Source organism: Gavia stellata, chromosome 4 (genome assembly GCF_030936135.1).
Source record: "Gavia stellata isolate bGavSte3 chromosome 4, bGavSte3.hap2, whole genome shotgun sequence".
Lineage (NCBI taxonomy): Eukaryota > Metazoa > Chordata > Aves > Gaviiformes > Gaviidae > Gavia > Gavia stellata.
The window spans coordinates 35,329,172-35,342,970 of NC_082597.1; the positions used below are offsets into that span (position 1 = coordinate 35,329,172).

Genomic DNA, 13,799 nt, shown 5'->3' on the forward strand with positions numbered 1-13,799 from the left:
ATATTTTTGCTGCCTTTACGTTCCAAAATAACGTTAACACCTTAACCATCTGAACTTTTTCAATACCTTTTAAACTCATATCTAATTATGTTCTTTATTTCTGTTTTTTGTATGACTCCTTTTGATTTTAGGTTCTTAGGAAGGTCTTGGTCAGTTGTAACGCAGTTTGCTCCCAATTTTTTAAGTTATCTTCCGTAAGTTTATCATCGTGCGTTTGATGTAGCTCCTGTCACCAATTCCTACCTTTTCTGATGTGCTCTGTCCCTTAGATTACCTACTTCAAAGACTCAAGTCACACTTCTTTTTACTGATCTCTAGGCTTCTCTTATTGTCTCTTCTGAAATTCAGCTCAAGTCTCTCCTAGCTTTAACAGTCTCACTGACTGTGTGATTTCTGGTTTGTGGGTGACTAAATTGGAAGGTTTTGTTACTGATATTCTTAAATTGGAAACAATGATAGAAAACTGCAGTGGCTTTGTGCTTTGGCTGCCAAAATTAAAATTGCTCACAGACACAGTGTATTTGTATATATTGTTCATGTAAAGATTACTGACAGTCTCAGAGGACTTCTGAAACATTCAAGAAACCCTGCTTTGAATATCAAAAGACAATTTTAGACTTTGACATAGATCGAGAGTGATGTGTCCTATGTTATCAGACCTTACCTGGATATTTCCAAACTATTCACCTTTGCAGGGACTCCTCAGGGGTAAAAAGGTCTCCTTGGACCTCTTGGATCTTCCTTGGGCCTCTTGGATCCTCGCTGGACCTCTTGCTGGGTGCATATCACAACCTCAGCCTGGCCATGAGCAATGCCCATGAGATACAGAGAAGAGGAGAGAAAGGAAAAAGAGGTTGCACAGGGGCAGTGCAGTCAAGTCTCGCTAATGTTCATTAATTCATGTAGAAACTAAATAAAAACAAGATGCAAAAAAAAACCCCACTAAACTTCCAGATTCTGCTGTTATTCACAGAAGGAAGTAGAGTTGGCAGAAAGCAAAGCCTGAACTCGAGTTGTGTCAGCAAATTAATGTCATAATATGCCAGTGTTACTCTGTGGAGCAGTCAGTGATGACAACTCTTTCTCAGCAATGAGAAGCTTTGAATCCTTACAGCCCAAATCAGCATTTCTGGCAGCCTGGAAAGGTCAGCTGGCTTCCAGTCTTCACTGATCAGCGAGGCTCCTTTCTGGCTACTACACCACACAGCTCGACTTCAAGAATTGGCTTTTGTATGTCAGTTTTTGGAGAGTCTTTCAGCGTGGATGTTACAGAAAAACACTTGCCACTGCTGAGATCATGGCCTTTTGAAAGGATTCAGAGAGTTAGAATCAAATGGTCCATTATGGCACCATTCCCACAGGCTAATGTACGTTCAATGACATTAGTCTCCCTAGTTTTCCTGTGTGGTCAGTGCAGAGAGAAAGGCTTTCTGAAGCTCTAAACCATCCTCTGGAGAAAAATATTTCTTTTCAATCTAAGTGGATGGCAGCAGGCTATAGTCTGGGAGTACCTGTGTGAAAATGTTATGGTCATAGCAAGTAATGTCATCATATATTTGAAAACACAGACATTGTATACTGGTAAGTACCTACCTGTGAAAGTATTTTCTCCTTGAAGTACAATGCACACTTACTGCACTGCAGAAAGACATTCAAAAAGCATCTATGGTGTGGAAAGATCCTAATATAATATGGACTTCTATAATGTGGAATGAAATATAATATATATACTATATATACTCTCTCCATATATTATATACTATAATGTCACATGAAATAAAAATGCTTTGCAGCTATTGATGAATCAAGCTCCACAAGATGTTCAGAGTCAGGTTTTGAAGTAGGCATTACCAAAATACCATTTCACAGTATTTCCACAGTGCTTATCAATAGTCATAAATTGTAGCTTACAGCTTCCTACACATACATGAAGGTCCTTTTTCAAGTCTTGTAAGTCTGGTTAAACTCCTCTTACAAGCTTTGGGAAAGAAAAACATTCCTTATTGGAAAGATAAAGCTTATCCTACTTTGCTCTGTATCAGTGTATTGGCATACCTGAAATTTGTGGCATCCATCCCTTCTGGTGACAGCTGCATTTGGTCTGTCTGGGCACAGTTAGCAGCCAGAAGAGCTGTGTTTCTTCTGGCCTCCATGAGAACGTGAGTTCCCACACTGACTGTTTGGGGAACCATATAGAACCAGCCTCATCTTTTTATTTTTAGTCTCCAGAGATGTACACGCATTTCCCCCTGTTACTGTGTCAGTTCTTCTCCTCCCACTACAAGGGTGCAATATTAATTGGCAAAGCTAACAGCAGCACACATATCCTGTTGCAATGTCACACCCTTTAGTGAGTATACCTTTAAAGAAGAAAAATGTTACATTCTATCTTTAGGGCACAATTAAGTTAGTTAGTTGATTTTTTGTAGAGGAAAAATAAAAATCCTAAACACTCCTACTTCAATGACAAGATTTTAGCATCTCTCCTGAAAGTTACTTATTTTTACAAGTGATGGCTTGGCGATAGTAAGAAATCTACTCAAAAGAACAGAAACTAAAGGAAGTACCCAGGTCCCTAGTCCTATGCCACCTCTTACAAATCAATCCAATGATCCACTACCTCTTTGGGAGATCATGGATTAACATTACTGTAGTTTACCTACTGCGAGCAAAGTGGCCTGAACTCATAACATGAAGACAATTAAAGATAAAAACCAGAAAGTACTTCTTTTCTGTCCATGGTAAGGTCTTCTAATTTCTGGGGTGGATGATCTGCACCTACATTATTAAGACAACAAACAATCTTTCAATTCTCTACACAGCAGGAAATCATTAAGACAGTAATAAGATTTAATATATTTTCAGAAACCTGAGTCCCCACCAAGGTTCAGGTACTCCTTTTGTTTTCAGTTTTGACATTTGACTCCTGTATGTTGTTTTCTCACCTTTAATGCAAAGGGTAGTATCTTTCCTCTGGCAAAAATTTCCCTCTACAGTGTTTCTATTTTTAACAAATTGCATGGCCAATGCAGGGAGCAGCCTGTGCTGACTGCAGGAGAAGCTCACCGCTCCTGGGTGAGAAGCAAACAGCACCGCCTCTGAGCCTCAGACCTTGCTCTGCCTTTTGAACACCATTTTGATAAGAAAAAGGGCCCCCTCTCACCATGAAATGCACCCTGCATAATACAGCAGGGGACATATGTGCGCTGATGATGAAACCTAGTGTAGTCCGTGATTCTTTGTAGTAGATGAACATAAATTTTGTAAGTTATGCCTTACTGAGCAAGACCGGTAGGAGAGCTACAGGAAATACACCCATAACTCTGAGTTATTCCCAGGGAGCATGGTATTTTGTATAGGCCTAATTTGATACTGTTGTATATACTGGAGAGGGAGAGATTTACTTACACTTTTGAAGAATATGAAAATGGCACAATATGACAGTGTAGCTCTATAACCTTGTTATGCACCGTGATGATGAGAATTTTAAAACTTCCTTCTCTTGTGTTTCTTTATTATGAAGCAATTATAAATCACCACGAATGTGCCAAGTAAACAGCACATTGATTCTTCTGGCATGCTTTCCAACATTTTCTCCCTGCTGAGTGTAAAAGAATAGAGGGCTGGCCATGCTGGAGGGCTGGCCGTGTGCATTCTTATCACTCTCAGGCACTTACACAAGATGACAAGCAAATGATCGAGTTGGGAATTCATCACAAGCAGTCTGAATACAGCAAAAGCACTTTGCAACAGCAATTTTGCAGATGGAGCACCAATAAAAATTAATTTTCTGTAATACAGAATGATAATGCCAACAGCCACAATGCTAACCCTATAGTAAAATTCTTGGGGAATAAATGATGAGAATATAGCTTCTATGTACCTGTAACATTTCTTAAACCAGACACAGATTCCGCCAAGGATCAAATTTTATGACAGACCTTGTGGATGTGGGATAAAATATTGTTATTCATAAAAAAAGCATTTTCCTTGCTAGGTGAAGGGAAGAAGCTTGTTTTCACAGCTGATATGAAGCAGGTGCTGTTGAAAGCCAGACTGACTCTGCATTAAGTGTCAATTAATAGGTGGGACTGCTAAAAGACAAAAACATTACAGTTTTAAGGGACAAAAATGACTGGTTTTAGTAAATGCAATGATTTCTGACATTTTACTGTATTATTTTTCTGTAATGGGACGGAAATTTTAAGAAAATTATATACCACAAATGTAGCAACAATAATAGCAGCATGTCTAAATATATTTTTAAAATGTGAAATGGTAAACAGGACAGCGTATTCAACAAATCGGCTTATGTCTACAGAACATATGGATCATAGACACCATTCACGGCAACATGATAATTTTACTTAAATTGTACACAGTGATTATCCGTGCTTGAAAATAAACAGGGAAGGGGAGGCACATGCATTGAAAAATAGATCAACTATCTTTTTAATATATGGACAAAAAGGGATGGAGAGGAGTTAAAATCAAAGGAAAGTTCTTTCATCCCCAAATTACAAAATTACTGATTGGATTGCAGTACAAATGTCATTCATTTGCCCTCATGAATGTTAGTTTAATAAATAGGGTTTGAAATTATTTCAGGCAATAGTTCAAGTATATTAATTTCTGCTTTAAAAAATGAGGTCGGAGAAGCAAGTATACCCTCTGCTTTTCTGCAAAACATCTCCTTCAGCAGAATCCAGCCTTGACTGACATATCGGAGCATGTTAGTAGCTGTAGGAACACCATACCAACATTGTTCCCTCCATGGCTTAAATCAGAAAGAATCTTGGTTCTGGCACTAAATCCGAGGAGAAAAGCTTTGTTTCCCTTCTACCAACATTTAGGCAACAGTGGACTACCTGGGGAAAGGCTCAAGATTTTGTTTGTTCTAAATAGTCAGGTAAAAAATATAACAAACCCAGTGGTTTTCAGTGATTCTGGTGCCAGGTAAAAAGAGCAAAGAGGACAGAAGTCAGATGTAGCCTGGTCTGAGGCTCTATCTAGTGCTATAAAACCCTCTGCTCCAAGTGCAAAAGGCTAATTGAGCTGCTCCAGGCAACAGCAGTGCTTATCTGAGCTAATTTATTTTGTGGTATATTATTGCCGACAGCACCTCAGCTACCAGGGAAAGTGCTAGAAATCCTTTTGTTTCTGTGAAAGGACATTCTGTCTTATGCAAAGGGCAGTGTTTGCCCTTGCTGAGGCTCTGTACTCTGCAGAAGGAGCAGATATCAGAGCCTCCACCAGCTTCTGGAGAGGGAGTCTAAGGCTTGTTTGGTTCTGGTGAGCATTTTGGTTTAAGGGCCATTAACCCTTGAGGAGAGAAATTGGCAGTGTACTGTATTAGACAGCTCTTGAGCAAACATGTTCACTCTCTCCCCACTGCTCTTCCTTTCTGACGATCCCTGGAAGTTATATATGCTGTAGCAGCCTGTGATGCTCCATACATATTTCAAAAGTGCAAATAAAGTCACTGATTTTAAAAGGTGATCTGTGGTAAGGGCTAAATGAGGATTTCAACTGAGTCTGTTGATTGAACTAATCTGATTGAAGAAAACATCTTCCCACTTGTCTAGGAAAGGTCTGTATGATGCAATTTGACTCTAGCTTGCCGAGGAAATACTTACAGTTGATCCTGGACCGTCATCAGAAATATTCATACAGGCTGGACAGCATCTCTGTATACCAGAGTTGTTTTATGCTAACAGAGTTTTTTCACATTAGTGATGGTTTCTAGATCAATTTAGTTAAGTTGATGCAAGAAGTTGCATGAATAGTCTTTCTCCTTTAAAAAAATAAAAGGCTTAAAATATGCCATTTTAAATTAGTCAAATGAGACAGAAAATGTCAGTTAAATTAAAACAACCTACAGGTCTATGCCTGGATAATCTCATGTTGGACTCAGTTGGTTACGGTTGGACTCGATGATCTTAAAGGTCTTTTCCAACCTAAATGATTCTATGATTCTATGTTTGATCAAAGAAAACACTTGCATCCACAAATAACTTTTCCTGATATCTAGATGTCATCAAACTGATTGTATCATTCTAGATCCTCCTCTCCCCCCTACCAAATGTAGACTTCATTAGGAAAACTAAATGAGAAGATACTACTCCAGTTAATTAAGTTATTATGCAAAGGAAAGGAAAATTGATTTATGTAAGGAAAAAATCCAGCTAACATAAACCAGTAATTCACAAGAAGAATATTTTCTCCTCTGCATCTGTTCAGTTATTTGATATTAAAATTAGAGCTTTCTATTAAGTAAGGCAGAGAGGCATGATCCTTTTACCTATGACATGAACTTTTCAGCAAGTTTGGGATATCTCTTCTTCAAAACCAAATACTAATACTCTTAGACTTTGTATGGATCTAATACTCTTACTAATACTAATACTCTTACACTTTTGTATGGATCACTTTCATACCTGTATTACTGTCAGAACTCTGTTAACACCCAGACCCTCCAAAATACCAATGAACTCCATATTTATGTAGATATATAAAGTATTTAACTTTTTAATTTTTATCACGTACCCACTGAAGGTAAGAGCTCAGATATTAGCCTGTTTTTAAAATATCAAGTGAACTTTGGCCAAATTATTTATTGCCCTTATCCCTTTCATCCTCAAATTTCTACTCTTATCCACATCTGAGCCCTGCTGGACAACAGGAAAGACATATAAGAAACACAGGAAAAATTCCTTAAATATGCACTCTCCTTCTCTCTACATATAATGATTCAAGCATTGTTTACCAGAAAGAGCAAAAAGAAAGTCAGTAAAATCTAAACTTCTCAATCTGTAAAGGAAACTTGTATCCTCTCTCCTCAAAAGCTACTACTTAACCAATGCCAGTTCTCGTAATTTAGAAGCCATTTGGAAGTAGCTGTTTTAATTAATCAATTAAAATGATCCCTTCCAGCAACTTTGCAGTACATCCAGAAACCGTCTTCAGGAAGCCAGTCTTGACACAGAGAACTACGAAGGAAGAGGCTGGAAACTGTCCCTGCACCTGCCACGGCCAAATGGTGACGGCTCAGCCTCGATGAAGAAAGCAGAAGTGTGTGCTGGGCAGAATGGCCAGCAGCTGTAGTCCACAGGGGACTGTCACTTCTGCATTACTTTAGAGATGACCACAATAGCATGCTTTGGCCCATAGAGGCTGGTTTATTCTCACCCAGTTCAGAGGCATGAGAGGTTATTAGTAATATGCTACAGTCGAGGTATAAAAACAGTCTGAAGGAGGTTGATTTACTCTAGTAGGAAGAAATAATCTTGTGCTATCCTAAATGAAAGTTTATGGTTTAATCATACTTGACCCTAGGGTTTTGCTTGTTCAGAAGAATGAGCTATATAATCTGATAGTCCTTTGACACTGTCATTAGCAGTCCTCAGAAATCTGACTTTTCAAAGAAGCAAGGCTAAGGAGATAGATACATTACTAACCCGGAGCACTATTTGCCTAACAAGCAGGGGGTGAACATCCGGGCTAAAAGGACATGGCACTGGCTGTCATAACCAGCTGCAGATTAAGGGCTGGTGTGAGGAAAGCACTTCGGTTCACCCTCAGCTTCCAGCTTGGTTGGCAGCTGCTCAGTGTATTTGAGGGGAAGTCAGCCATTGTATGTGTTAATCATTAGTGAGGTGGTTGAAGTCAGATACTTAACCTTATCGAGGTCAGGAGAGATGACTAGCAGCCTTCCCTCTCACCTGCCAGTACAGGTGGGTAATATGGGGACAATGCAGTTGTGCAGTTGCTGTCGCTGCACTCAGGACTGGCCTGAGAGGTTTCATGCTGCCCTCACATGACCAAGCCGTTTCCAATGCACTCCACAAAAGCTTACGCCTTGCAGGCGTGTGCAGTACTGGAAGTGCACAGAGGCAAGGACACGACCTCCCAGAGCTGTCTGTGGCCATTACCCTTATTTTTGATCTGTGAGACAGCTGCAACTGATGCAATAGGCCCTTGAGTAAGAGCAAAGCTGCTCACCACCATTAAAGTGGCGGAGGACCTAGGCTCAAAGGAGCCCCACAAAAAGACACAGTATTCATCTGCAGCTTAGAGCCCTGCCTACGACCTTCTGTGGCACGGTCTCAGGCGCTGGAAGGAAGACAAGGGAGAGCAAAACTCACCTGGGGTTATCTGAGCTGCATGGGGAATATCTCATTCCGGGCATCTCGCAGAGGCAGTGAGTGACCCCATGCCCAACCAGAGACTTCTTGCCGGTGGGTTGGTACCTCTGCCTTACTGCACACCCATTTTAAGAGCATGGCTGGACTGGCACCAGAGCACTCAACACCTTGCAGAACTGAGCTCGCTCTGTATTAAAACTATCATTCAGCTCTTTGGTAGTTGCTGGAAGCAGCAAGGGGAAATCCAGGACATAGGCTAATGAGGACAACATGGCAGTAGGACAGGACGGCCGATAAAGACTCGCTAGGAGGGCAGACCACCCCAGAGCTGCTGCTGTGGTGTCTGTGCAGCCCCTCCTGCCCACGCGACCACCCCGGGTGCTGCGTGGCTGTGGAGCTGGACGGCAGTGCCAGCTCCTTGCTCACAGTCCTCGGGGGGCTTGCATTGCGGTGGGAAGGGAGGAACTGCATTGGCTTTCCACAGCTTTCCAAGGAGAGGACTGGGATTGTAGCTTTATGGTGTCTGTGCTATATGATACATATTCAGTAAAGACTTTAAAAATCTACTGAACTTATGAGGCTATGATAACGTAAAGAAGCAGCAAACAAGCCAACGGGTCTTTCAAAAGCTTTGGTTTTACCACCTTGTTCATAATCACAGTTACAACTGTGAGCACTTTGAAGCAGTCAGTAAAATACAGCCAGTTAATAGTCACAGTAAATATCTGCTGTTCAGATCAATGCTCAGCTTCTCTAGTCATCTGACAGGATTACTTTGATCCCACAAAGCCCCATGCTCTTGCTGCAGGACAGCAGCCCTGCGGAAGGAAGGCTGCAGGATGTCTACCTTTTTTATTTAGGACTACTATGCAGATTTAAAATGCACGGTGAGTTCCATATGTGGTGTCGTTGCCTTGCACTGTGAACAGCAGCGGGGTGCACCTGCTCAGCCATAGCTGCTAAGGAGATGTGTACATCTGCCTCCCAGCCGCACCGACAACAGCCTGTTTTCTTTTTCAGCCCAATTTGGAACTGACCATCAGCACTCTTGTGTGAACACTGAAATCTGGGTCAATTAACCTCATATATGACAACAGAACATAGTATCCGCCCAGAGCTGTAGCTGATCTGTACAACTTTCCGTGGGAGTATTTGCCTCTCCGTTTCGCACTCTCCCTCACCACCGTTTCAGCCCTTTGGCTCCAGGTCACTGATCGCCTCCTTGCACAACACGGAGGACACCCACGAAGTGTGTGGCACAGCCCCAGATCATACAGCTTAGTTGAATCTTTTCAATAAAAAAATCTTTGAGAAGGAGACAGTGTCAAGCTTTTCTCTCATTGACAGATGACCCAACTATATCACTGATTTTAGCAAAGACAGTCACTGTTTTTCCATTATACTTTATATATAAACATATGGATTTTGTTTTAATGCATGTATACAGATAAAAGAGGGAAAGAGCTTTATGAAAGGACACTGACCTGCTTAATAACAGAAGCCATTTTTAAATCCACACAGATAAATGTACAAATAAAAGACCCAAGCCCCTGGTCATCTTTCTCTCATAAATATTTATTATCCTCTGCCTAGAAAAAGAATTTCCATCTTCCATTTCCCTGAATATCTGAATTAAAATCTCCAGCAGTTTTCTCATTCCACATACTTTGTGCACATCACAGCAACACTGTTTCCTGATCTAATCTGTTTTCCAGATAGTCTGCTTTCAAACAATTAGCTACATCAGGATTTCTCCATAGCAAATCAATTGTTGATAGCTTTGGATCAGCCAGATATAAGCCTTAGCATGATGACACGCCTCTCAAAAGAAATCACAAAATGGCAAGTGGCTGTTACAGTAAGCCTCTAAAAAATAAATTACAGTTGCCATACCATGTAGCCCTTTGATTCTGATTTTCTTTGTCCTTTACCCTTTCAGTATATTCCCCAAAGGTAGAATGAGACACACATGCTCCAATTAATCTTCTTTGGTAAGCTGTAATTCCTTGCAAAACTCTTTTGAAGTTTGTACTAATCAACATGAGGAAGACTGGCAAAGGCCAGCCTAGTCCCAATCTAAGTAAGCTTAAAAAAAAAAGGCAAATATAACAGAAAAAGAAATAGCAAATGTAACAGTATGCTCAATAACTCAGTTACAATAACACAACACTTCATGCAACCTACGTTGCATGACCAGACCAGGCCAGTCTTAAAAGGTTCATAAACTTCAACAGTGATACATTTGGGCAAGGAAGGATACAGTACATACAAGACACGGGCGAAGTTGAGAAAAAAGCTGTGCTTTCTGAATTGACGGTGCATAAAGTCTCCTATATTTTTCATGAATTTGTCAAAATACTGTATTTCCTCTCTTAATAAAAATCTTTAGGAAGCAAATTTTATAAGACTGCTGGAACCATGTGCCACTTGAAAAGATTAATTGAAATATTTCCCCTATTTCATGAAGTTACCTCTGAAGAGAAGCCACCCACCCCTAAGATGAAGCAGTAGTCCTGGTGATGGTGGCAGGCTTGCTCACCACATGCGATGTCAAGCATACAGCGAGCAGCGGAGGTTAAGACAACTGATTACAATCAATCCAGCTATTGCAGCTTAATGAGTTACTGCTGATTAGCTTGAGTCCTCATGACTGACAACTTTCACTCTTTGACTAAGGCAAAGGTAATGTGTTAACTTTTACCTGTTTTCATTATGTGTCAATATTTATAAACAAATACAACCACTTTACTTCTCATGAGTAACCCCATGACTAAGTTTTGAATAAAATCAAAGTTTTCAAGCAGTTACTGGCAAACACAGTATCAGCTGAAGGCCATAAACATTTGTCCAGTGCTGCTAGGCATCCTGATGGCAAATCTAATCTTTTTGTTCTGATCAGTCCAAGAAAACTCATTACTTTTTCCCCTTAGTGACTTGACTTTAAAGATTTTATGAGCCTGTGAAAGGAATTGCAGGAAGCATGGGCATTTTTCTCAGTAGCCATCTGAGTTTGCTTCTGTGCTCACTGCAGATGAGCTGAGTTATCAGCACGACTGAGAGTGTTTTATAGGCGTCAGCCTCTGCCTCTGAAGAGTCAGCTGTATGCACTGAAAGGACCTCTAAAAAATGTATGAGAAATTGCTGTGTATGGACCAGAGAACAAAAGCCAAGGCTAAGCTTGCATTGAAGACATTCACATTAATGCCACGCTGTTTCTCTTCCTGAACAAGATATCACTGTCGCATGGCCCTGCACTCACGAAGAGAGGAGACGCAGTTCAAGGACTGACAATAGACACTTTTTTTAAAACATTTTCTCTCTCTTTATTTGTTTTTCCTGATGGTTGCTACAAGCAAAGGAGGTATTCAGAAATGTAACTGCACGATACAAACACAGGCAGCAAACTAAGTTGATGGCATGAAAGGTGTGTCTGAGAACACGGAGTTGACAGAATCGGAATCAGATTTTGTTCGAGTAGTTTTTAAGATACTCTCAGCAATGATATTGTCATTAGGAAACAGTTTTACTTTCCCATTCTGACTGTGTTTTGGTTCGTGCACGGGTTCCAGGAAAACCACCCGTTTACCAGTGCTAGCCTTTTTCTCGTCAGCTGGCAGCTCTTGCGGCGGTGTGGAATTCAGTATGGATGAGTGGGCACTGCTTTGGTTCAGCTTCCTCTTCCTCCTTTTTGCCTTACATTGACATGGACAGGGGGTCAGATAAAGATACAGCAGGACTAAAACAATACTGGCTACACAGGCAGCAAGGGTGGTAAAAGCTGTATTAAATGCTTCATGAGCGTGCGACCTGTTCACTGTGAAATTGCTAACATTTATTCTAACCTCTATGGTTTCATTTAATAGTCTTTTCTTATTTATTGCGATGCAGGAATACAGCCCTGAGTCCTCTAGCTGGGCATCTGTTATCTCCAGGCTGCCATTACGAAACACCTTAAAGTTGTCGGTCTCCCGGTCTGGCTCCAGCAATCTATTGTCTGGACTAACCCAAACAAAGTGCGTGTCTGCATCACTGATTCTGCTGTCACAGTGTACAATCAGCCTGTCACCAACCTGGGCATCGTGAATAAATCCAAAGGCTTGGAAAGAGCTGTTGATGGTGCTTTCAGAGCAATTCAGAAAGCTGTCGTGCAGTAAAGGCAGTTTGCTGTAACCTCTTGGGTCTGACCGCAACAAACAGGTGTACTCGCTTTTGAAGTCCACCACCGAGCTGAAGTGCCTTTGATACCAGAAGATTAGCATGGAGTACAGCATACAGTCACAGTAAAATGGGTTGCCATGAAGATAAATTCCACTAAGATGTTTGGCCGGCACTGAACTCAGGCGCTGAATAGGCATCGACTGGATGTGATTAAAGGAAATGTCCAGCAACACAAGGTCTGTCAGTTTATATTTTCCAGTGTACAAGTCCAGCGGAAAATGTGAGAGCAGGTTATAGCTTAAGTACAGTTTCTGCAATCTGTACAATCCTCCGAAGGCTGAAGACTCTATCTGTGTTATCTGATTGTTGTACAGCAGAAGAACCTCCAGTGCCCTTAGCTCCTGAAACACAGGGCTGCCCAGCGTCTTCAGGCCGTTGGATGACAAGTCTAGGTACTTCAGATTTGGGGTTGTGGAAAAGCTTCCAGTGATAATGCTGCTAATGCTATTATGATTGATTATTAAAGTGTTCAGTTTCTCAAACAGCGCTGGGACCCATTCAGGCTCCAAAACTCCAATTCTGTTGTAACTCAGATCCAGCCTTTTCATACATTTATAAAGATTTCCTGGCACTCGAGAGAGGTTCTTACCAGTGCAGCTTACGATATCACTGGCACAGATGCAGGCTGTTGGACACATCCCCGGGGCACTGCCACAAACACTCGCTGTGAAGACCAAGAGGTATGCCAGACCTTTGCAGTTCACTTTAAAAACTCCAAGTCGAGTAGGAATTGTCCACCAGTTTAAAGACATTGTCGCTGTCTCTTAGCTTGCTCCCAGTGCTCCTTGCCACAGATTATATGTGCAGTTAGCTTTGCACTAATTGCTGTCAAAAGAGGGATACAGAGGTATAGCACGTTAACATTTACAATTCATACCCTGCCTGATTTCTTACGCATGCCTTTTGAAAAATACAGGGAATTAATCCCTAATGTTTCATACTGTTAGTTATAAAATCTAGTTGTTCTTAGATGATGCAAGCTTAACATAGGTTTTACATAAACATGAAATTCTGCACCCACGTGTAAATATTCACACCACAGATATGACACTTTTTCTCTTCAAAAACAATGCAACTATTCTTCAGTCTTGGACCAAGGAATGCAATTTCTGACATTTCATAAAAAAATAAATCAGAAATGTTCCTCTGTGGAACATGACTGGGCAATGACATCCCCTACCTGTTCCCAAACCAACCCACATAAAAAACTCCTGGTACAGGAAATAAAAAGCCTCATCCAAATACGTTATTTTCTTGTCTAGTGGAGAGTAGTTCTAACATGTGTTTCTTCCCAATCAGAAAATGTCACACATTTTCAAGCAAAGAATTTTCTCAGACTACTTAGCTTTAAATGTCATATGAATTTATTTCTTTTTTTTTCTTTTTTTTTTTAAATTCAGTAACTGATAGTTCAAGTAGCAACAGCCTATTTTTAAA

General features: G+C 40.8%; 1 protein-coding gene across 1 annotated transcript; it reads right to left on the bottom strand.

The window, feature by feature from the left end:
- Nucleotides 1-11,548: 11,548 nt before the first annotated feature.
- On the bottom strand, nt 11,549-13,114 carry AMIGO2 (adhesion molecule with Ig like domain 2). Its single transcript, XM_009809179.2, has one exon. The coding sequence runs from the start codon at nt 13,112-13,114 to the stop codon at nt 11,549-11,551; it is 1,566 nt and encodes a 521-aa protein (XP_009807481.2).
- Between the last annotated feature and the right edge of the window lie 685 nt (nt 13,115-13,799).

Bases quoted from the DNA above. Each gene is read 5' to 3' on its own strand.
- AMIGO2 (XM_009809179.2), bottom strand. From the start codon at position 13,114: ATGTCTTTAAACTGGTGGACAATTCCTACTCGACTTGGAGTTTTTAAA.